Below are 24,563 nucleotides of genomic sequence, written 5' to 3'. Positions count from 1 at the left end.
CTCGTCAGTTCTGTTTTCAACTCTGAAGGCAATAAGTGCATAATGACTTTGCTGTGGGTGTTCATTTTGGGGATGTGTTTTAAAGCTTGTAGGCTTAAAATGATTGCCTGCTGCGTCCAAGACTGAACAAAAGCAACTGTTTGCGTTGAGGGCCTGACAGATAATTACTGAGGCGAAACATGCTATTAATCTCGTTAAGCCAAGGGGTTCTTCAGAGTCAGGTTATAATTTTCCGTCGGCTCCATGTTGCAGCGGCTCCTTTCACTGTGACACCTTTTTCCCCCCAGTTTTGTTTGTTGGTATAAAAAATTCTATGTGTTCCTGTAACAGTAGTAATGTTATAATTACAAATTTATCAAACAAAGCAGTCGCTGTTATTTCATCTGCACCTTTTATTTACTGACCAATAAAATTGCTCTTCCAGTCTACTTGCTGCTGGGCTTGGTGTGTGTCCTGGTTGTGCTGGAGACATGTTGGGAGCTTCCCCAAATGAAACGCCTTAGACATCGATTTTATGAAAAAAACCTTCGGGAACTGGACTCAGAGACCACCAACATCATCGACCGTGATCAATTGAGCGACCAGCTGGCCGATACTGCAGATCATGTGATAGATCACCCAGCAACCATCCCTTCTGTGTCAGAACAGGCTGCATCCATACGACAGAACGGGAAGGCAGCGCCTTACACCCTGGCATCAGGAAGTGCTCTTAACGGAAAACCGAGATGACAGATTGTGTTGGCTTCCAGGGTATGTTAGTACAAACTGTTCTTAAGGGGCTGTGTAATATTCTCCATGCATGGCTGCACAGGACGTACCGGCTTTGACCTCTTTCTATGTCTAGAGTTTATAAGGAGTCTGAACAAATTTATGTATATATCACCATCTAAGCGAAGTTATTTAAAAAAGCGATTGCTCTTTTCCATTGCCAAGAATGAAGTGTTTATCAGCATGGCGTTGTTTCCACCCTTACTGTGCAATTCCCTGCCGATAGAGATCTTGGCACAGAGGAAGGGCTGGGCCCCCCCAAACAGAGGGAAACCCCCACAAGTTTCCATTTCCTGCCAAGTCTTGATGTTGAAATTCCAAAGCAGCTCAGTCTGCTCCAGAGGATTTAACATCCACTCTTGGCACATTTCATAATCTATGGTGGTATTTGCATAGGAAATTTGCCTTATTGAAAACAGTAAAGCAGTACCAGAAGAATCAGGCGTGTCGTCAGTGAGCCCTGTGTACACTATATACAGGAATTACAAGACGATCAGGTGATAGCAAAGAATACAAATGTTTTTCTTCATGGTTCCTTACAAGTTATGATTAGCCTTCAGTTCTTGGTGGAATGTAGAAAATCAAGTGGTAAAAACCCTGTAATGTGTCGCTTCTTGACACTAGAGGGCAGCACTTTCATATTACAGATGGATTTACATGAAGCTGTTACTTGAAATTGCTATCTCATGCTGTTTAGGGAAGTATTTCTTTAAAAGTCTAACCAAGGTGCAAAAATATGTCATTTTTAACACTGTGGGAGATGAAGGGATATGCCGAAAGACGTTTTAGTAGCAATAAAACAAATATACAATTAATGCTGGATGTTTTATGCCTGCAGTTATTTCTGTTTTTACTCACTTACAAAGCAGCTTTAAAAGAGACTCAAATCTTGACAATCAGAAATAATTGTTTTTTGGGGGTTTTTTGTTAAGGGATTCAATGAAAAGCAGAACTTTGAAATTGTTGGTTTGTTGTTGTTTTTAATCAAAAATCATTTGTTTTTTGGGATAAAATGTAAATGCATCATGAAACATTAAAGAGTACGAGTGATTATGTTTTTAACAAGTGTAAAAGTGCCAATCTGATTTTTTTTTTATAAACTTTAGTTATTTTATTTATACAGTAGTATCTTCACATTCACATATTCATTATTTAAGACACTTACATGCAGACCGACGTGGGTACAAGCACACTTTCAGGTGTCACACATTCAAACTCAAACATACACACGCACACACACATACACTCTTATACAGGAAATGTCCTTCAAGCAGGGATGCACAACTTACTCCTTTGTGGGAGACACTGTTATCCTTGAATCCGTATGACCTTTAACCTCCCCACTACCTAGTAAAACAGTCAACACAAACACAAACATTTGCAAATGTCCTCTATCTCATTTGCCACTCACACATACTCACAGTGCAGTGCAAAAGTCTTAAGCCACCCTTCATGTCTTTATTTCTTGCTTGGAAAATGGGGGATGGGGTAGTGATTTAATGAAACATACAAATATACATGGAAACACAATAAAACTCAAGCAAAAAAACGTTTTTTTACAAATGCAACAAATCTGAAGGTTTATTTGACTACTTTTATTCTTTAACACAGCCTTTTCTCTCTTGGGCAAGATTTCTTGTAATTTTTGAGTAGAAAGTAGTTGTCCAAACTTCTTGAAGGACATTCAAAGCTCTTCTTTGGATGTTGGCTGCCTTTTGTTCTGTTCTCTTGCAAGATGATCTCACACTGCTTCAGTAATGTTGAAATCTGGGCTCTGGGGAGGTGAATCCATGACTGATAGTGTCCCATTGTGTATTTTTCTATCCAGGTATGCTTTTACTGTCTAAGCAGTATGTTTGGGATCATTATCACGCTAAAAATGAATTCCCTGCCAATCGTTTGTTCCAGACGATGTTGCATGGTGGATAAGATTCTGACAGAATCAGAGCCAGATGCATTTCTCCAGTTATCTGTCAAGTCTTTGCTGGATTCTTTCCTATTGCTTAAGGAAATCACTTAAAGATACCTTTCATCTCCTGTAGATAGTTTTTCAGGCCTGCCAGTTCTTCCTTGTCCAGTTTCCTCAATTTATTTAAGGACACATTGCACATGATGCTGAGATATTACGTTTTAAAAAATAATAGCTCTTTGTTGGTGAAAAAGACATTTTGTGCCTGTTAAACTGTGTTATCGTTGGCATTTTTCACGAATTCAATGAAAGAAATGTAAACACATGATACGTTTTTGCAACAGCTGTTAATAACAGAGTGCTTAAAGGTACTATTTAAAATGAGTACATTGCTAAGTTGTCTGTTTTGTGTTGACAGAACACTAGTTCATCCCTTGAGCTAGGTGTCTTCTTTTATACTTGAATGACTCATAGGTCAGCGTTAAGTGGCTTAAGAAAAAAAATCCTCTTAAATGGCGAGGTACAAAGACTGAACTGAAAATAAGTGAAAAAGCAGCCAATGTCTAAAGAAGAATTGTGAAAGACCTTCAGGAAGTCTAGAGAACTATTGCTCAAGAGAGCTTAAAAATAATACTTGTTTGTGTAGGTTCTCAGTCATCGAGGTTATGGTTGTCTATGGAGCTTGGAAAGAAAAGAGCCTGGACTTCTTTAAGTTTCTTGAAGACGGTTCACCTCTCGCTGCTTAGACTACAAGTACATGTGGCTCCTTGAAAGGAAAATATAAATAGATGAGGAGTGACTCGAGATTTTTGCACATAACTGTACATGCATACAAACGTTTCAGAGTGTTTATACAATTTGTGTTTTCTTGGAGCAACGGGGCCAGAATATGCGGAGGGCGAGAAGTAAGAGGAGGCCAATGAGTAGTATTGTCATGATGGTTACTACGGAGACGTAGCCGGCATGGGGGAGAGGAGGTGTGTCAGGAGCCTCAGCTGGGATCATGTTGGTGAGATTCAACATGTAACCCAGAGTCCAGCCTGCATCACTGCCTTTTATCTGGAAACAAAGAAGAAGGGAAGCGATCGCCATAAACATAAACTGTTGACAAATTCAAATAAAAAGTGTTTAAATTCAGTTGTCTTAAAAAGCTTTGCTACTACTAGAATATCTTCAGTATGCCAAAACACTGATTAATGTGCCAGTCCAAACTCTCCTTTAAGTGTTCAACCCGCACAGTAGGGATCAAGAGTTCAGGTTTTTCCTTTAATTTGTCACCAGTCAGTATAGTGAGGTTAACCTGATGTAGCGGCTTATAGTGAAATGCCTTCCTTAGGGTATTATGGGTAATTTCACTCGCACAGCATATGCTTGCTAATTGTAAAAAAAGAAATTCAAAAAGTAAACATCGAAATTCTTACACGAGATGTTAATTAGAACTGTGACTGCACAGTCTGAAACAGCTGCTGGTCTACCCTTCGCTAACTGGGTCCCCCATCTAGCTGCAGTATCATCCAGTGCCTGTAATAGGCCCCACATTGAGGGGTTCAAAGAACACCAGCAGTTCCAATCAGCATTATTGTGAATCAACGTTTGATGTTAATCCTTTGTTTTTCAACTACTCAGCCGTGTTATTTATTCATTTTTTAAATAAATGATTATGATATTTGATCACACAGAATCCAATTTGTGTGCATGTCTGTGTATAATTACAGCAGAGTAATAATTGTCAGAGTTTAAAACAAGGAAGCAGACTGGCTGCTTTCTTGTTTTTTTGTTTTTTGCCACCTAGTCTTTCTGGAGTAATACGAGGTAACACCCAAACTAATCCTGTTGTATTGCATGTAGGTTGAACTGGTTTGAGTTTTTCTTGTTATGGTGTGATTTATGTCCTTTTATCACTGCATTTTAAGTCTCTAGAACAGACCAATAAATTCCTTATCTGCTCACTACTTTTTTCTAATCAAGGCTTCTTGGAAAGAGTTAAGCATTCTCGTGTGTAATATAATTTAACTTTTAAAGGTGCGATTGTGGCTCAAGAGTTGGGAGTTCGCCTTGTAATCGGAAGGTTGCCGGTTCGAGCCCCGGCTTGGACAGTCTCGGTCGTTGCGTCCTTGGGTAAGACACTTCACCCGTTGCCTACTGGTGGTGGTCAGAGGGCCTGGTGGCGCCAGTGTCCGGCAGCCTCGCCTCTGTCAGTGCGCCCCAGGGTGGCTGTGGCTACAATGTAGCTTGCCTTCACCAGTGTGTGAATGGGTGGATGACTGAGTGTGAAAAGCACTATACAAATACAGGCCATTTACCCAGAGGATGTAACCACTGATAATGTTAAAATCTTGCCAACTTGGCTGCGAGAGAAGGAGGGTGAGTGGCTTACATCTAGATCTACACCCATTAGCAACATACCTGACTAAATACATGATGAGTTTTTAAATCATGATTTCATTTATTTATGGGAAAAAACCCATCTAAACCTATCCTTGCAAACCCGAAAAAAAGTAATTGCCCCTTAAACCTGCTGTAAGAACTGGTTTTGCAACCCTTTGCAGCAAAAACTGTAATCAAGCATTTCCTAACTGTGACAAATATGCAAAAAACCAAAAACAAGAAGTTGTTGTTTACTGCCTGCTTTTTCACAGCACTGCGCGGTAGAAGAAGTAGGTGTGAATTAATGCAAAGTTTAGTCCTCTGGATTGTAAACTATATTACAGCATCTTTTAACATGGCGTGAAATCCTGATCCCTGATCCTGATCATTGTTTGTATGGCTTTCTTGATGACAGCATGTGTGTGTGTGCAGCTGGCTGAGGAGGTGGTTGCTGAATATTCCTCTGAAGTGTAAAATCTTTGCCGTGTTTCATATAAAAAAGGAATTGCAATCTGTTTTCTGGCTGCTTGATTAGGTTACGTGCAATATTCTGCGCAGTCTATTTCCCTTGTGTGTTCTGTGAGGAGACAACTGAGAGTCTCGTGTTAATCTGAAACCTAAACTGAAGGCTGACTTTGCGCTTTACCTCAGATGAGAAGAGCTTTGCTGTTGTGTAATTCACGGGCTGTTGCTACCTACTTTTTGAATCACTTTTAAGGTGGTGGTAGAGAGTGGTTCTGTTGTTTTGAGGGGTTTTATGTCTTTGCCGCTGTGCTTTGCTTTTTACTTTCTTGTTTGAACAGCAGAACTTTTTGTTTATGCAAACTGCAAGCATATTAGATGTAGCTGGAATAGATTAGTGTTGTCTGATAAGGTTGCTATGAAATTCTTAAGTAACCCAGAGCTTAGTTAGCTCTTTGTCAGCATAAAACTTGTGCCCGGTATTTATACCAATGCTTGTTAAAGCTGGCCTCCCTAAGGACAGCTGAATGCCCAAACTGGCAGAGAGGATTACAGTTAGTCCAAGTTAAATGTAATCTTAAAATTTTTAAACCACCTTTTACACAGTTGAGGTTTTTCCACACCTGTCACTTTCCAACAGAGACTTAAATGTGTCCAGAAAGATGGATGTTACAGTAGGTATTTGTTTATATATGCACTCACACACACAAGCACAAGGCCAGGTCAGTATGACCTATCAGGTGTGGATGTCTCTCTTTAAGAGACAGGAAAAAGCTGGACAGTGATCTACTGACCTTCTTGATGAATTTTATGTTTGAGTAAGTCTCTGCAGTGAAATTATATCCTTCTGTCAACAGGGTGAGGATGTAGGTGCCCGAGAAGCAGTACTCAGCCAGATACTTTACGTTTACTCTAGGATGCTGCTTCTTTATCTGTGCAGGAAGTTCAAACGCAAGGATACAATCAGTGTACATTACAGGCAGGCTGAAGGACATAGATAAGACACAGAAGGGGGTGACTATGACAGAACATTTCTTATGTGTATAATCAATGTATACATTTTCTCTGACCTTATCCCAAGAGGTAGCACAGTACTGGCTTAGCTTTTCCTTCACAGTTTCAAGGGGCATGGATGTATCCGTCAAATTGAGGAAGTTCATCACAAAGTAGTAAGCAGAGAACGCCTAAAATGAAAGATGAAAAGAGAAAGCGATGAGACAGGAGGAAATCAGCATATCTCTAGAAAGTGAAATAATCAATTTATAAATACTACGGAAATTTATTGGACATTTATTGAAATCATTATATCATAATCATAACAATTGCCACTTAAACCACTAAAACTTTTTTCCCCTAAATATTTTAGAATAAGGTATTGGCTAATTACCCTGTTCATTACAACTGCAAGGGGATGATTTTTTTAAAATAAATTAAAATTTTGTTGTTTTGATTGTTGGGGGTGTGGCTTATTATGACTGAGAGGTGGATCCTAACACAGGTGGCAGTAGCCTATAGCTGTGTGCCAGGTTTCAACATGGCAGATTTACCACATGTACTGCACTGTCTGGGCATCTTAACCATGTTGCTGGGGTCTGTTGCAGTTATACTATAAGAAATATGGCTAGCTGTGTGATTAAGGTGGCAACAACCGTCAAATTAGTCTTTGCTAATTAAAAAAAATAGTCTGTGGTAGACAGTGTTGGGGAGTAACGGAATACATGTACCGCCGTTACGTATTTAAAATACAAAATATGAGTAACTGTATTCCGCTATAGTTACCGTTTAAAAATGAGGTATTTAGAATACAGTTACTTTGTTGAAATAAATGGATTACACGGCGGTACTTCCCTGTTTCATATTGTGGCGGGTCAGGACTGTTTGGGTTTTGTTTGACAGCTACGTTCTGTTGTTCCAGGCGGCAGCGTTACGGTTGCCATGGTTACAGGGTGACGCTCTCTCTCTCTGTGTTTCCTGGGTGAGAGAGGCCTTTTTGTTGTTGTTTTTGTGCTAAGCTAATAGGCAGAATGCTACAGTTATAGCTCTAAAGAATGTAGCATCATAGGCAGTGTAATCCGTGCTGCAGGGAGAATGGACTGCCATACCCGTTATGTGTCTGTGAGCGAGGGAGGGAGAAAAAGGAAAAGTACTAGCTGTCATCGAGCAGAAGCATGTAAATATAATAATAACCACTGCAGCCAAACAGAGTGCCTGAGGAGCCCAGTTGTAAGTAAGCTATTAAGACTCGACTGTACACCGTGTTCGTGTTTTCCTCCAAAAACAATAAGTTCCATTGGAGCAGCCTTTCAACTCCTCTCTCTGTCTCTCGCTAGCAAAGTTGACCCAGACAACAAAGTAAAGCTATTTTTCGGCTACGAGCCCGACACAGAACCCCACGTATTAGCCAGAGGTCCCTTTACTACGGTTCGGAGCCGCGGACCTTCAGTAACAGTAATAAAGCACAGCAATAGTACATTCACGTAGTTGTAAACAGCATGATAATATATTAAGTAATCCAAAGTATTCAGAATACGTTACTCTCATTGAGTAACGTAACGGAATACATTACAGAATACATTTTAGGGCATGTATTCTGTATCCTGTAATGGAATACATTTTAAAAGTAACCTTCCCAACACTGGTGGTAGATACAATATTCAGTAGTACTGCAATGATTTAGTTTATTTTTTCGGGGGGGTTTTAGAAGGGAAACATGCACGTTTTCTATTCTATCACTACAACCTAAGTATACTGTCTCTTCAGACTGATTATTGTATCAGTTAATGTTACAAAGGTTTATTTTCTTATTTAGATCAGGAAGATGAGGAAACACAAGCGCTTTTTGCTGAGTCATTCCACAATTAATGCCAGTCACATTAAAAACAGAAGTAACTCAATAAACTGGTACTTCAAGGATTGCAGAATCGATAATACTGTATGTTGTGTAACCCCTGTGCACGCTCAAACGACACGAGTGCTCTGTGCTTCCCACAAATAGATTCTGACTCAATAATTCCAGTCGATCCTCTACTTTGTGATACAGAGAGTTCACACTTCTCACAGAATCGGAATCAGATGGGGTTGCTCAAGGGGTGGGGTAGAAAACAGCATAGAGAGAACTTCGAATCAGCATCTGTTGGATGTATTCAGGTCATAATTTTTCTGGTTAATTTTCATTCAGGCTTTTATAACATTACTGAAATATTTCCATTTGTTTTCTTACTGGTCTTCTGTTTTGTTTTCTATACAATTTGCACACACAGTGAATAAAAGCAAATTAGGAAGCCATGTACAGCTATAGATAGTCCACATGATATAACTGCATTATTTTTGTATGAAATTTCTTCCATGTTGGATGCAAAATGAGTGCCCAAAATGTGTGCACTTGTGTGCATACATGTGGCTGTTCACGAACAAGTCTCATGTTATGGATGAACTCGAACCCCATGATCATAGCCTGCATCTGCTGATAGTAGTCTATGTTTTGTTGTGCAGCCTTGTAATCTGCGAGTTGTGGTTAGAGTGGTTAGAGCTCACAGGGGATCTTCAGAGCAGACGTGACCAGTATAAAAGATATAGCTTCTTGGACCGAAAAATTAAGCAAATGAAAAAGTGCCCTAAAGCTCTATTCTGTCTGAAGGCAATAGACTTTAGGCACCGTAGATTCTTTCTGTCTTGACTTAAATAAACACTCTCTTGATGAGTTTATGTCCTCAGTTGCTCCTTTTGGGTCAATAAAAGTGAGGATAGTCGGGCAGTAAATTAAACTTGAACGGGGTCATTCTCACAGATGTGGCAAAAAATGAATGAATAAATGCATGATTGCTAAATGCTAAAACGAGTCACCAGATATACTTGGATGACTGTTTATAAACCAGGTTAAATCTACACATGGAGAAACACTCACTTACCCCGAATGGCCCCTGCAAAAGAGGCTGGAAGACCCCATTGAAAGAGCATCGGCTGTATTTGCAGGAAGTAAAGTTAAATACACTTTTGACAACTTCTTGGCATTCTTGGAAGTTTCCTTTCCCAATGTGATAAAATTTTTCTGGAACTTTCTGAGGTTTCCTGCCTGACACACAGGGGCTGTCATAAAGGACGGAGTAGTTCTTTGTCTCATTGTAGCCTGAGTGGAAACAAGGATCCAATACTGTTGTTGCACCTGACTAGGAGAGAGAGTGAGATAGTGAGGTGCAACAGATGGAGAACAATGACGCCTAAGTACTTTTGCACATTTAAGAACATTATGGCTCTCTAAGATAACATCCCATGTTTGATTAGTTTGAACAGTTCATTCACAAAACACAGGAACCAAGGTCAGAAGTTTACCTGAGTGTGATTTGCCACCACCATTTTTAACGCTTGGTCTTTTCCGTAGCACAGGAAGCTGTGAGTATACAGGTTATAATCATTTCCATAGAGTCGGAAGTTGACAGAGTTGATGGGTGACTCTGAGCCATCAAAATCATCGGATATAAAGCTAATTTGAGTAGATGCCCCGCCAAGGTCAAGAGCGCCTGTTGTTTTCAAGCCCTGCAAAAGAGGTAAAATAACACTCGGTCAGTGCAGAACCGGGAGTACTGGCACACACAAAGTACGTCTCAGTGTGGACTAATGTGCACGGACCTGTATGTTGATGTGCACAAACTGACCTGTTTGAGACGATCATCCAAGTAGTTGACTGTGACCCACCCAAAGGCACCCTCTTCCTGCCCACTGAGGATTCTTGCTCCCTGATAGGAGAAGGGGGAGTTTCGCAGGGCTTTCTCCACAGCCTGAAATACGTTCTTTGATGCTGAGCTATTCACAATACTGCAGGCACACATGGCACAAATGTATGTGTGAGTCACGTCCACAAGTCAGATCAATACAGCAGCCCATAAATAATATATACATTGTATTGTGCATAATGGCTTTGACAGTAACCTATTCACTGTCCTGGCAGTTCTTGTGGAGATAAATGACAGGATGTGCAAATGCAAATGGTTACAAAAAATAGCACTATTTGCACTGCCAATGCAAACACAGTTTCAGATTTTAGACAGGGGATAAGCTAAGCAGTGTCAGCATGAAAAGCTGTTCACTGTGGGTGTTTTTAAAAAAACATTCTTTTCTAGGTTTTATCATGAAAATGTCTAAGCTTGTGCGACATACTCCAGCAGCCTCATTCCTGCTGTGGCTCCCAGATAGAGTGGGGTCTCATGAGCTCTTTCTTTGGGGACAGTCTCCTCAGCCTCGCCCATGCACTCTTTCAGAGACTCTCCTGCTTTCCATGGTTCAGACGCATAGCTGGAAATACCTTTACCTGTTAGAACAAAAAGTCAGGAGGGTCACTGGGCAGAAATTTAGTAACAATAAAGCACAGCGAGAGCCTTGTCTTTACAGCTACTCTTCTTGAAAATTCACTCATTTTTAAAATTTCAGGAACTGTTCTGTATTTCAGAAGGTGACGGGCCAGGTAAAGATGTTATTGAGGTTAAATGAACTTATAGAATAAATTGCCTAATACTAGGCAAAGATGCAGCCAGGAGTGCCTTACTAGTTTCAGTTCAAAATATAACACAGTTATGGGTATTTACATGTATATCATGTATCTAATTAATAGCGTTATTGGTAATAAATGACTTTTTTGTAAATGACAACAGTTTAATTAAATTATATATACCATGCTTAAATTTTTAATTATTCTGTGTTTATTTGGTACGATACAGTATCTATATTTGACTTAAAGTCAGGAAGCTGTAGGGAAACACCCAGTTTGGTGGTCTCTAAATGTCCGTGGGTACTTTTAAGGCTTACCAATAAACATACAATAGCTCCTTTGTTTAGTCCATATAAAAACAAAAATGCCATTCTGCAGTTTTGCAGGTGCCAGACATGCCTTTTTTGCCTGTGCATTGACTTCCTACAGTCTTGTCATCACCATGAGATTGTGTTGGTAATAAGCTATTGTTTTTCATTTGTCTGTCATTGCTTTTACAAAATAACTACGTCTAGATTCTCTGGAACCAAAACAAAAACACAGATAAAGATTTTTCAGAAAACAAAGAGTACAGTTACTAATTAAGAATACATGTGTAATTGTGTTTATTCTGTTAAAATGATTAATTGGCTTACTGAATACATAGCTACCACAGTATTATCAACATACAACAAAACATTAAGCCAAAAACACATCTAGCTCTGTGTATAGCAGTATATTCTTTTGCTCTAGCATAACTTGCTATTTTAAGCTTTCACAAAACAGGCATAGCATTAGTTCAGACACGCACCAAAGTTAAGTTCAACTGATCTTCATGCCAACCCACTTCAACTAATACCCTCCTACACACCTACAGTGGCTTGCAAAAGTATTCGGCCCCCTTGAACTTTCCCACATTTTGTCACATTACAGCCACAAACATGAATCAATTTTATTGGAATTCCACGTGAAAGACCAATACAAAGTGGTGTACACGTGAGAAGTGGATTGAAAATCATACAAGATTCCAAACATTTTTTACAAATAAATAACTGCAAAGTGGGGTGTGTGTAATTATTCAGCCCCCTTTGGTCTGAGTGCAGTCAGTTGCCCATAGACATTGCCTGATGAGTGCTAATGACTAAATAGAGTACCTGTGTGTAATCTAATCTCAGTACAAATACAGCAGCAACCATCAGAGGTTGTCTAAGAGAATATTGGGAGCAACAACACCATGAAGTCCAAAGAACACACCAGACAGGTCAGGGATAAAGTTATTGAGAAATTCAAAGCAGGCTTAGGCTACAAAGAGATTACCCAAGCTTTGAACATCCCACGGAGCACTGTTCAAATGATCATTCAGAAATGGAAGGAGTATGGCACAACTGTAAACCTACCAAGACAAGGCCGTCCACCTAAACTCACAGGCCGAACAAGGAGAGCGCTGATCAGAAATGCAGCCAGGAGGCCCATGGTGACTCTGGACGACCTGCAGAGATCTACAGCTCAGGTGGGGGAATCTGTCCATAGGACAACTATTAGTCGTGCACTGCACAAAGTTGGCCTTTATGGAAGAGTGGCAAGAAGAAAGCCATTATTAACAGAAAACCATAAGAAGTCCTGTTTGCAGTTTGCCACAAGCCATGTGGGGGACACAGCAAACATGTGGAAGAAGGTGCTCTGGTCAGATGAGACCAAAATGGAACTTTTTGGCCAAAATGCAAAACGCTATGTGTGGCAGAAAACTAACACTGCACATCACTCTGAACACACCATCCCCACTGTCAAATATGGTGGTGGCAGCATCATGCTCTGGGGGTGCTTCTCTTCAGCAGGGACAGGGAAGCTGGTCAGAGTTGATGGGAAGATGGATGGAGCCAAATACAGGGCAATCTTGGAAGAAAACCTCTTGGAGTTTGCAAAAGACTCTAAGAGGTGGAGGTTCACCTTCCAGCAGGACAACAACCGTAAACATAAAGCCAGGGCAACAATGGAATGATTTAAAACAAAACATATCCATGTGTTAGAACGGCCCAGTCAAAGTCCAGATCTAAATCCAATCGAGAATCTGTGGTAAGATCTGAAAACTGCTGTTCACAAACGCTGTCCATCTAATCTGACTGAGCTGGAGCTGTTTTGCAAAGAAGAATGGGCAAGGATTTCAGTCTCTAGATGTGCAAAGCTGGTAGAGACATACCCTAAAAGACTGGCAGCTGTAATTGCAGCAAAAGGTGGTTCTACAAAGTATTAACTCAGGGGGCTGAATAATTACGCACACCCCACTTTGCAGTTATTTATTTGTAAAAATTGTTTGGAATCATGTATGATTTTCGTTCCACTTCTCACGTGTACACCACTTTGTATTGGTCTTTCACGTGGAATTTCAATAAAATCAATTCATGTTTGTGGATGTAATGTGACAAAATGTGGAAAAGTTCAAGGGGGCCGAATACTTTTGCAAGCCACTGTATGTGACAAATCATAAATCATAAACGGTGTGCCATTCAGGTTGCTTAATCTGCCTACAGTTGGTGTGTATCTCCAAGCCACTTTGCAACCCACCTACACTCCAGCTTCTCGTTTTCAGGCAGTGTCTGAATTGATTAGTGCGTTATCTGTTGTCAATTTTTTTTCTATAGTGGTCCTGGGAAGTTGAACAAAATCCATTTATAGACTTAACACAACATTTGAAACAATGGCTGACTCGGTAAGGTGTTGCCCAGTGCCATTTGTCATTTAATATGAAATTTAATGTGGAGGCTTTTTAATGAACCATCAGATGTGTACTCAATAATGCTAATGAATAATTAGTAAGTGGCTATGCTAATCCACCAAGTCTCTAGATGTAAATTCTGATCAGTCTTTGGCTTCAGATGACCTGCAGTTCTCTTTAAAAGAGCATAAGATTTCAAACTGGATGAAGAGAAAATGAATCACCTTGGACTTAAGGAAAATAGTATAATACAATTATACTTAATTGTAGCTTTTTAGAAGGAATCATTATTAAACAGGAATATATCATTTATGACCAAATTTACACACGCACATACACAAACACCAATAGCTATATCAGTAAATATGCAGATTCATATGCAATTTCCTACATATTAATGCATAAATGTAAGTTTGCACTGTCATATGAGAGTATTTGTGCAACATATACAGTACCTTTGACTTTGCAGGAGTGTGTCTGTTCAACTCTGCCAGTGTTGTTATCCTTCTCTGCTGGCCACTGATAAATATAAAGAGCTGTGTGGGAAGATCCAGCGTCCAGCACAATCCCATACTGGAGGAGGAGCAGAAAAATAACGAATTCTAGTTAATTAGTTACATGCAAACATTTAACATCAGGTTAATAATTGTATAAACTACATGTTGCCAAAACTGTAGCACCAATCCATGTGAATTAGGAGTAAAGTACTTTATAAAAACTAGACCATGCTTTCAGCTGTGAGACTCAAACCTGGGTCTGCAACTGTAACTAAAGAGATGATTTAATGTTATTGTTGATATCCGCTGGCCATATTTGGTGGTGGATTTGTAAAGCCGGTTGTACAAGCTGAGGTCATATACTGACAAGATGCCTTATTTGGTTTGTGGACTTTGGCTTGAGATTCTTGTGTAACACATTTGACTCCCACACAGGGAACAGGCCACAACATTTCAGTACTTTACCTTGTACTTTTGGGGAACAGGTTTGTTCTGCAAAACCGCCACCGTCACCAGGGCAACAATCGCTATGACACCAATCACAATGATGATGATGGTCACAGGCGTAGGCCAGGGGTTCTTCTCTTTCATCTCTGAGAGCGTGGGTGGAGAGACAGACAGAGACAGGAAGGAGAGGAGAGGCGAGAGGGTAAAAAGGGGAAGATGGGGACACACTGTTAAATAGGTATGTGTTTAGCCACTCTTGGTTCCATATGTGGCATATGTCACAGCATGTGTGTGCTTGGATGTTGGAGAGAAACTGTGTTGGAAAGAGCATTTAATTGTTTTGTTGTGTTTTGTAACCAAGGGCTTTCTGATTTGGGGTCTGTAAATTGTTGCCAGACTGTTCATTGATTTTAGGGGGAGTTGTTATTTCAGCCACAGCACATTAGAGAGGGTATCTCACTGGTGTATTTAACATGGGCTGAAAGATCAGATATCCACTATGAAAAGCACTTAAAGAGAACTATTATTGTGGAAATACTTGAACTGTTTGTACAACACAGAAGGACAATTGGATATAATCAAAAAGACAACTCTACTAAAGAAAGGCTGACCTATTAATTCAATAGCTATAGTCCCACAAGAGTGTATGAAAACAGTGATTAAAGATTTCAACATGTGCTAGTTATTATTTTGATATCAAATATTACTTTTTTGGTTCTCATTCCTCTTGAAGTACTCTGAAGTATAGAGCTATCACAATTGCTCTAATGGGATAAAGTCAAGATGCTATAGCAGATAATATGCACTTTTAAGTGCACAGTTTCAAAAACAGACAAAAAAAAGGGTATAAAAGGCTGTCTGTAGTCACAAAGCTACTGTGATGGAAAATCGATGAATAAGATACCAGTATGAAAGCAAGCCCACATATACAAGCACACGCATGGTTGTTTGATTAATGCCAGGGCAAACGAACTGACAGATACTGTCGAGGCGCGCACGACAGCTGGCAAAGCAGAAACTCACCTACCGGCAGAGTACAGGACAAAACAGTTTTTCTGCCTACTTCACCAACAGTACCCGCAGCACCGATAGTTAAGCTCACCTCAGTCTACTGTGAGAAAACGCACTGAAAGACTGAAAGTTAAAGCACATTAAACCCAGAGGCACACAGCGAGCGAGAGCACTTACCTCTGTTGTATACTTCAGACGGGTAAGGGACAGAGACAGATAGTGAAAGGGAGAAAAAGAGAGGGGGAGGGTATGTGAGAGAGGGTGGAAGTTGAAGGCAAAGAAAATATGGGCTGGACGGGGAGAGGAGAGAAGTGACAGAGGGAGGTAGCCGGGTGATAAGATGAGGAGAGGTTTTTCCGTCGTGGCCGGACACGGATTAGAACAGAGCTGTATGTGTGTGCGTGTGTGTGTGTTTGCGTCGTAGCAGCTTTAAAGCACTCAGTTTCCTCCCCAAGCTGGGACAGCAGAGCTGGTCGCTATGGAGATGCAACTAAAGCGTGTTTGTGCGTATGTCGGCGCGTTCTCGTGTGTGCATGTGAACCCCTTAAAAGGGACTCTCTCTATGGGAGCTAATGAGAGTCACTCTGCCCAGCACTACTTTCTACCCTCTGTTCATTCTGTGGGATGTGTATGAGGGAGGAGGGAAGTGGGGACTCCCTTGTTTGACTGTTTCTTATTATTGGAGACTGTGATGTCATCTCAGTGACGGATCGGAATTCCCTTCTTTTCTGTAAGGCTGTGTGTGTGTGTGTGTGTGTGTATGTATGTGTGGGGTGTGTGTAGAAGAATGGAGGTTGTTGAAAAGTTTGTGTGTGTGTGTGTGTGTGTGCGTGTGTATACCCCTGAACATGACCTGCCTGCAGATTTGTTGATCCATTCACAGATGGTTTCTGTCATTTGTTTTCCTCTCTTGCAACACACATGCACATACATAATCAAACATACACTAGAGAACGATTGCCAACCTTCCTAACTTCAGAGAGCTGTATAATTCAAGCCTTCCCACAATAATACATTACGTACACACTCCTGTAATAAATATCCTGTAATTGTTTCAACATCACTTCCAAGAAATGGTGTTTAAAAGCATTTCCTGTACACCCATTGAAGCAGACTATCCATTTCTAACATTTGACACAGGTGATTTTAAGAAATCCAACTTTTAGAGTTACTTAAATACTGTAACAGAGTATAAAAATACATTTGTCATGTGGGTCTCCCAAATATGCTGGCTCCCTAAATCATCGCTTGATTGTCAAAACTTGAAGCATCCTTGGTCTGGAATAATGGTAACAATAAAACAAATTAAACGCCCACTAAATTGAAATAAGCAACTTAGATGCTTGAAAAATAAATGTCCAAATGGAGATATTTCAAAGCTTGCAAGTTCCTTGTATTTTCACTCTCAGCTCTGTACATAGTACAACCCAGCACATGACAGCAGCTATAGACTTGTAAAAGTACATTACGTTAAAACAGTGATAAAACATTACCGCAACAGACTGACGAAAGGTCAGCTGGGATAGGCTCTAGGCGCCTGAATTTGGAGAAGTGGAAGTGTATGGATGAATGCATAAGTACTGTTTTAAAGCCTATTTCCTGTAGCTTTTAATACAGCTTGATGGATATTTCCTCTCTAACAATGGCTACATGGTGGAAGTCGGAAGAGCAAGAACTTTTTAAAGCCTGTACTTTTAAAAAAGTTGCACATAATTACACTATTTTAATATATACATCTCAATTTAGTTTTGAACTCTTGCTTTTAAGGCAGTTTGTGAGTTTGTGATTAACAAAGGGTAGATCTGAATCAGAAACTGAGGACACTGCAAGCTCATATGTCAGGCACTTGTCTATCAAAAGTCATCCCAGAAAGCAAACCAAGCTTTATTGTCTGTTTGACACTAACGGGGGACCATGATTTACAAAATGTATAACACCCTGTACTAAAGAAGAGTTATGGCTAGTGGCCGTAACCATAAACTAATAAGGAAAATGTTTACTGAGCCAATGAATCAAGTGAGAACTAGGGAATCAGACATTCCTTTGTATCCAGAGGAGTCTTCCTTGAGCAGTGTGAGGATAATCCAGAAAAAAAAACTTCAGAATATTCAGCATTCATTTTGAATTAGATGTAGGTGATTCTTTTTAATATGAAACAATAAAATGTTTATCTGTTGCTACAAGGTGCCACCAACAACAGTGTTATAGTCAGTGTTGGGGAATAACGGAATACATGTACCGGCATATGTACGTATTTAAAATACAAAATATGAGTAACTTTATTTCATTACAGTTACCATTTAAATGATGTGATGAAGTTATAATTAGAATATAGTTATTTTGTTGAAATAAATGGATTACAAGGAAGTCATTTCCTGTTTCATATGTTAGGCTATCCCCTCCCTAATTTTGGTAATTAAATGCATTGCCGGAAACCCAAACAAAACACGCAATAAGAGGCTCTAATGTAAGCGTTGGTGGCGTCAGTTACACAATGGACCCATTAGGATGCTTCTCTGCACTTACATTAGGTAAGTGCATGGCTGACCCTCGAACTGAAATGGGTCAAAATGACAAGTGTTGCAACTGATGACCAAATCTGACATAGAAAAATTACAGACTTTTGAAGTAGGTGCAAGATAAAGTGCCTGAAATTAACCCAGAACTGAAATTGGAATTTTTGCATTTTATTTATGGGAAAATATCTAGTAACACAGCATAAGTCAGACATAAGTACAAAAATAGCCTAGGTAGTGTTCTTCTTTAAAATTGTAAGTAAATGTATAGCATAACTGCTTAATGTCTTAGTTTAAAAATAAATAAAGTAACATATCTTTGTTCCTCTTTAGAGAACCTGCACTATATTCTCTCGTAATAAAACTGAAATTGAAAAAACATTTTCTACCTGGGATGTTGTGACCAGATGCTTTCCATTCACCATTGTGCTTCCTCTCATTTGGAGTTAGTGGCAGTTTTCAGTGGAATCATCAACTGCTAGTATCTCCGCCTTTGTAGCCTTGATGGCGCGTGTTTTGCCTTAAATCATGAAACAAGTTTATTTCCGCCTTTATCGGGGGTAGTTCATTTTGGTTTGTTTTTTCTGCATATTTAAAGCAGTGTGCTTTGCCAAGGGTTCCCAAAATTGCTCCATGACACGGTTCTCACTGTTGGACATGTTGGGCCTTGTCTTGTTTGTGTATGCTAGAAAGGATATGACACTTTTATATCATATGAAAGTTTTGACCTGTATTATTGTAGATGATATGGCAGAACCCTTCTTAAAATTTTCACACTGAAGAAGAAAAAAAAGACATCGATACTGAAGTTTCCACATTAGTTAAGCTCATCAAAGCTTATATAATGCCACTAACTCAGCATTCCTGTCTGAACTACATCATTTGAGGCTATTCACTTGCTTCAGAAAAAATATGGACTTAATCAAACTTTTTCTTGAGGGCATGCAGCTGCAGAGGTGCAAGAATGAAGCCACATGTTGACGTATTAAACATTTTTAGAATTGGATCTTGTTCATCTCTAGTAAATATAGGGTCTCGTCCTCCTTTGGTGGTTGCCTGGGTATTTCTCTGAATTTTCTGGCATTTTGTAACCAGAAAGAGCTGACTGACTTCCCGATTGAGTGTGTAATGTCTTTTACCATTGGGTAACCACTTTCGATCACAAGGCGATCGCACAGGTCAACTTGTAGCAGACCTCTGTCCAAGTAACAGTGGTCCGATTCAGACTTACTGTTGACAGATTATTGAATTTATGCAAATAATAAGCAGACAGACTGACCCAGTTCCCATTTTCACAGCAACCACTTGAAAGGCAAATGGATCATAATTTCATTCCAAATGTCACAATAACTGTGCTTTTGCTGCAGTCTCCAACAACTGCTTTAACTATTCTGACTTTGACATAAATAAAATAACAAAACTTGGCATCAGTGACTCACTCAGTTAATTACAAGTGACTCCTACTTATTATCGTACAATATCGAAGTCTAGAAGTGACGTGTAACCAAAGAGTTATAAAGGTGGCAGACAGAACTGAACCTTACCCTGTCTTAAAGTTACTGTCAAGTCTGAGTGTGCAGGAACTTGGAGCAATTTGTCTCAAAGTCCTCCTTTCATTTGCTTTGAGATTAAAGTGGGGGAAGACTGCAACTTTATATGTAACCACGTAAGAATGATATAGCTGTCGGCTAAAAGGATACCAAAACATGCTGAGACAGAAAATGAGGGTTTACCTGAGCAGAAAATTTGGCAAATGACATCAGAGGAATTCTCTTGCAACATCAACAGGCTTTTACATACGGAATAAGGTTTGCTTTTCTGTGTTGTGAGGAACTTTAATGGCACTGCGCCTTCTCGAATCATTAGAAATATAAGCATAGTCTAATCCTTAGTCTAAAACCAAATATTATTTCCAAACATTCGTGTGAACAAACAAAACTCCCCTCACCACGCACAACTGTCTGCCAGATACACACACACACAGTCTCCTGTTCCCAAGCATACAGATTTGGCAAGCATTTTCCGCAGACACGCCGCCAGTGTTTTCATTTCCGATCCCTTGTAAGCACGATTGTGTTGCTGAGGTGGATTGTTTGAACCTCGAAGTCATGACAGAGTGGTGGGAAAAAGATGCCACAAGGGGCCACTGGAACAGCATAGCATCTGCTATCATTTAGTTGACATCCAGAAATCTTTTTTTTTTTAAGATTAAAGCCTTTTTTTTTATCATGCCCTAAATTTGCTTGAACTTTTAGCTTTCAGGATGCAGGCAGTTGAAAGAACAGGGTTTAAAATAACATTTACAGGAACCCCTGCTGCCTAAAAGTATGCATGAGTGCTGTTTACATAGACAACATGTGGAGCTTTTATCTATAGAAACAATGTTCAGTAACTGTGGCACATAGAATAACATTAACAGCAGAAATCCATCCGTACACTCATCCTTCTGTCTCATGGTGATCACTCCCTGCACTTTATGCAGTCCTAAATGTACTTGTGTAAGACTAAGAATTTAAACATCATACAAAAAACCAGATACAGATTTGACTTAAATTCACAAAAAAAGGAAAAAAAGCACTGAAATACCTCTTTACTGTCAGTATGTTAAAGAGCACTGAGGTTTGTTTGTTTTCTGAATGGCGTGACACAAAAAAAAGTCTCCACCCCTGCTGATGGGAAAATTTGGACTCATGAAACGCCTGTCATAAAGATATGGAGAGGAAGAGAAAGAAACATAGAGGCACATGATTGAGGTTGTTTTGCATCAGCAGATGCTGAGAGGGCAGTTGCTTTACATTTAGTGATGAGTCAATGGGTGACACAGCTAGAGATTTGCTCGTGTGGTTTTATAATGACGGGAAGACGAGACAACAACCTGCCTTCGAGGCAGGTCTTAAAATGTTGTGCTGCTCTGGTGGTTTGGCTTTAATTACTCATAAACATATGTGGACACACGCAGACTGTCTGAACGTACATCTGTGTGTGTTGCATAAAGACAGACTCAGCAGAATGTGCCTTAGAGCATAGTAATCTAAGTGTTTGTATCCTCTATTTAACAAAAAAAAAAAAAAATAGATCTGTGGTGGGAAAGTCGTCCAGTTTAAAAAGAACGGTCAGTTTAAAAAGAACAGACATAAAAGGAAGTCATCAAATGTGGAAGGTGTATATAAACACTAACTGTCAGATGCAATAATTAAAACTAAAGATTACTACAGGTTCATGATATTAGATATCTGCAGTGGAACAGCTGGAATGTTTTGTTCTCAGGTGTTGTGGAGGAAGCATTTAAAACCATTTAAACCAGTTCAGTACCAGTAAATTGTACCGAGCTGCTTGTAAGTGCAACCTGATACTTGCAACCTGATGAAAACAATATTTTTTAATATTAAACTTTTAGAATAATGGATAATGTTAATGTTGTACAGGAACAAACAGAACTTGTATAGATTCTCAGTCATCTAGGTTGGGGTAATGGAAAAAATTACGTTTTTGAAGATATTTCCGCTGTCATTTAAGAGGCTTCTTCACTTCTAAAAACACAGTTTGGGTGGAGGTTGTCCTCTTTTTGCATGTGGTAAAGAGGTTGACCCATAATTGATTGTTAATGATAAAAGGCACTGGTCATTACAGTCAGTGGAGGTTAAGGTTGAAACCACTGTGGGAATTTGCCCAGGCCTGTTATTTGGCCCAGTGAGATCTTGTCAACTACAAATTCGTGTATTTGCACTCCCTGTTTGGTCATACGCCACTACTGTATTTAATCAATGGTAATTATTAAATCCAGGTTCTTTTTCCCATAGTTTGTTTTTGTCCTCGCTCTGTCTTCTTCTCTCTCCCCTCACTCCCAACCAGCTACAACAGATGGCTGCCTTCCCTGAGGTTTCTTTCTTCCTTCCCACTGTCACCAAAGGGTTCTCTCTGTTATTGCATGATCTTTACAAAATAAAGCACCTTGAGGCAACTGTTGTGAATTTGCACTATATAAATAAAATTAAATTGATTTCAGTGGAGTGCCTCTCCTCCTCACGGACAGGCACATGGCAAAGAGTTTCTCACGTGCATCACAAGCAGCTATGCCTCGCCAAACAACATCCTTGACTTATTCTATGAATTTTTATTTCTACATGTTGTGTCCTCATTTGTTGTTTATGTTAAGAGGGAGGCAACATCGCCTACTTGGCAGATCTATAAATATATTTTAGACTTGTGAATTGTGAAACAGCTGCTTCCTGTAAAGGGGAACCTCTGGCAACATCATATGATGAGAAATGTGAGGAACCATCCCTGCTTGCCATGGGGAAGTGATCTGTCCTCAGTGCTTAGTCCAGTCTGACCTTGCAGGACAGACTGGTGCTGACCTCGAGCTCAACTGGACCAACATGAACTTAAGCAGTAAAAATAACTATTGCTGTTTCAGTCCAAAACAACCCAATGAGTAACCAGTAACACAATGGTGTGTTCATGATTGCTCTTTTGCTTTATCTCGACACTTTTAGATAAGCTACATGTCACCAAACATGCACATATGTGACATTTGTACACATTTGTGGTAATGACTACACGTTCCTGATGCACAAGCAGCCCAACACTAACCCCGGTACGCTGTAAGGACTTTGAAGAGACAAGTCGTCCAAATTAGGAACAAACTAATTTTCTTCCTTACATCTAGTAATATCAAGCTTTTCAGATTGTTTTTATTTTTAAGTGCATATAAAAGTGAATCATTTGTAGTATTCAGAAACACTGACAGTACATGAACCAATTTCCTGAGAATATGAGGAAGGTGGAAGGCATTTGACACCAACACTGACTTAACTGGATTTTTCAAACATTTTTAAATCCAATTATTGCAATAGTAACAATTTTTTTTAAAAGAGGACTAGGCTATCCCAAATACTAAAAATGAAAAACTCACCACCACAAATGTGGTTGTACTTCTTTAAATTTGCAGTGCTCACATCATTGAAAATGATCTCTAAATGACTAAGGAATAAGGAGAATAGAAACCGGAAGATAAGCTGAAAAATGTTCTCTAATTCAGAGACAGCTTAAACTAAACTCATTAATTACTTTTGACTCAGTTAAAAGCTGTACCCTTACCCTCCTTCACGGTGATAGAATAATCAGGCAATTATCAGTACAAATACCCATAATAGTTTAACAGTCAAACTGATTAGATGATTAGCTGGATTCAGTTAATACGATAAAAATAGGGCTAATAAAAAAGGACTTTGTCTGATAAACTGTAATTAACCTTTCTTAATCATGGGAGTAACTCTGTGTACATGTGCCACTGTGTTTGTCATCAGCTACACATGGCCCATCAGTATCCCACTGACTCACATATGTTGAACGCACATGAGACATCTGGTTATGCCGTCTGTACACACGGTCTAACACATGCTGTGGAAAAGTGATCGACCTGCCTCCATGCCCTGCTACACAGCTGCTACATGTAGTAAGGCAAGTCACACAGTTGGAAGAGAACATGCACTCACTTGACGTTTAACGTCTATTGAAAAGACTGCTCCAACATCCTACTGCTGGATACACTGGCAAGGATTTCCTACTTTTGTGCGTGCATTTGTGTGTGTGTACCAGTCAAAGCAGTACACCTACCTCTTTGTGCAGACATGGGTTCTTTCTCAGCAGCCACACAATGCTCTTTCTATTCTTTGCCCCTCTCTTTCCTCTCTGTCTCCCCCTTCCTCTCACTCTTTCTCTCTAACCCTCTGTCTTCCACACACTCTGTTTCCCCCCTCTCTCTCTCTCGCTCTCTCTCTCTCTCGCTCTCTCTCGTTCACTCGCTCTCTCTCTCTCTCGCTCTCTCTCTCTCTGTGTGGTAGCACAGCTCTCAGCTCTCAGCTCAGTCTGTTTTCAGCACCTCCTTTCACATACACTCGCTTTATTAGGAGAAGCAGAGCTTCTCTCCTCCCTCTTAACCCACTCCCCTCCTTCACAGGCGCCTTCAGCTTTCCTTCTGTTTGTCCCCTTTCTTTTACTGTCTTCCTCTCCATCGATGTTATTGTCTTTGTCATTTTTCCTCAGTGTGTGCATGTGTGGTTACTTATATTCTGCCTCTCTTTTTTAATCTCTTCCACTTCTCTAGCACTTTTGCTCTCTTACACTAGTGCCTTTTTAAAATCATTTTCCTTCTCCCTATAATTCTTTGTCATTGTCTCTGTCTTGTAGAAGTGGGTCAAACATGAAAGCAATGTTAGATCTTGAGTTGGAACCAGAGCTGGAACCAAACCTGGAGGGATGTTCGAGAAAAGTGCGGAAAAGCAGGAAAAAAGTCAATTTCCTGCTTTAATCGTTGATACCAGCAACCCCCTCCCTTTTCTTTCCTTTTTCTTTTTTAAAGATGCAATCTTAACTTGGAACTTGGGGGAAAAAAGCAAACCAAGAAAAA

The 24,563-nt window shown here is 39.8% G+C and overlaps 2 protein-coding genes across 5 annotated transcripts in view; one reads left to right on the top strand and one right to left on the bottom strand.

Moving 5' to 3' along the window:
* The window catches only part of LOC102792973 (potassium channel subfamily K member 1-like), a 35,959-nt gene that overhangs the window by 4,059 nt on the left and 7,337 nt on the right, over window positions 1–24,563 (top strand). Inside the window, exon 3 of one of the 2 annotated variants that reach the window (XM_087844735.1) lies at window positions 425–750. In XM_087844735.1, the coding sequence (XP_087700861.1) occupies window positions 425–729 (305 nt within the window). In that variant the 3' untranslated portion in view covers window positions 730–750. Of the gene's footprint in view, window positions 1–424; window positions 1,834–24,563 lie in introns of those variants that run through there. The other variant, XM_006791041.3, reaches the window with a different exon arrangement.
* On the bottom strand, window positions 1,729–24,022 carry entpd1 (ectonucleoside triphosphate diphosphohydrolase 1). Of its 3 annotated transcripts, XM_035907830.2 has the most exons (11): window positions 23,771–24,022; window positions 14,643–14,770; window positions 14,136–14,253; window positions 10,661–10,811; window positions 10,159–10,318; window positions 9,836–10,039; window positions 9,415–9,672; window positions 6,577–6,690; window positions 6,301–6,438; window positions 3,515–3,736; window positions 1,729–3,443 (listed from the first exon to the last, which is right to left on the bottom strand). In XM_035907830.2, exons 1-10 carry the CDS (start codon window positions 23,784–23,786, stop codon window positions 3,527–3,529), a joined length of 1,497 nt encoding a protein of 498 aa, XP_035763723.2. In that variant the 5' UTR covers window positions 23,787–24,022; the 3' UTR covers window positions 1,729–3,443; window positions 3,515–3,526. The 3 variants fall into 3 exon arrangements, with proteins under 3 accessions (XP_035763723.2, XP_006791105.2, XP_006791106.2); XM_006791042.3 differs by having other exon boundaries at window positions 1,729–3,736; XM_006791043.3 differs by lacking the exon at window positions 23,771–24,022 and adding an exon at window positions 15,813–15,899 and having other exon boundaries at window positions 1,729–3,736.

Source organism: Neolamprologus brichardi, chromosome 8 (assembly GCF_056152115.1).
Source record: "Neolamprologus brichardi isolate AB-2024 chromosome 8, ASM5615211v1, whole genome shotgun sequence".
In the NCBI taxonomy this organism is placed as follows: Eukaryota; Metazoa; Chordata; class Actinopteri; order Cichliformes; family Cichlidae; genus Neolamprologus; species Neolamprologus brichardi.
Note: the sequence above shows the minus strand (reverse complement) of the source record. Positions and strands in the feature narration are given on the sequence as shown.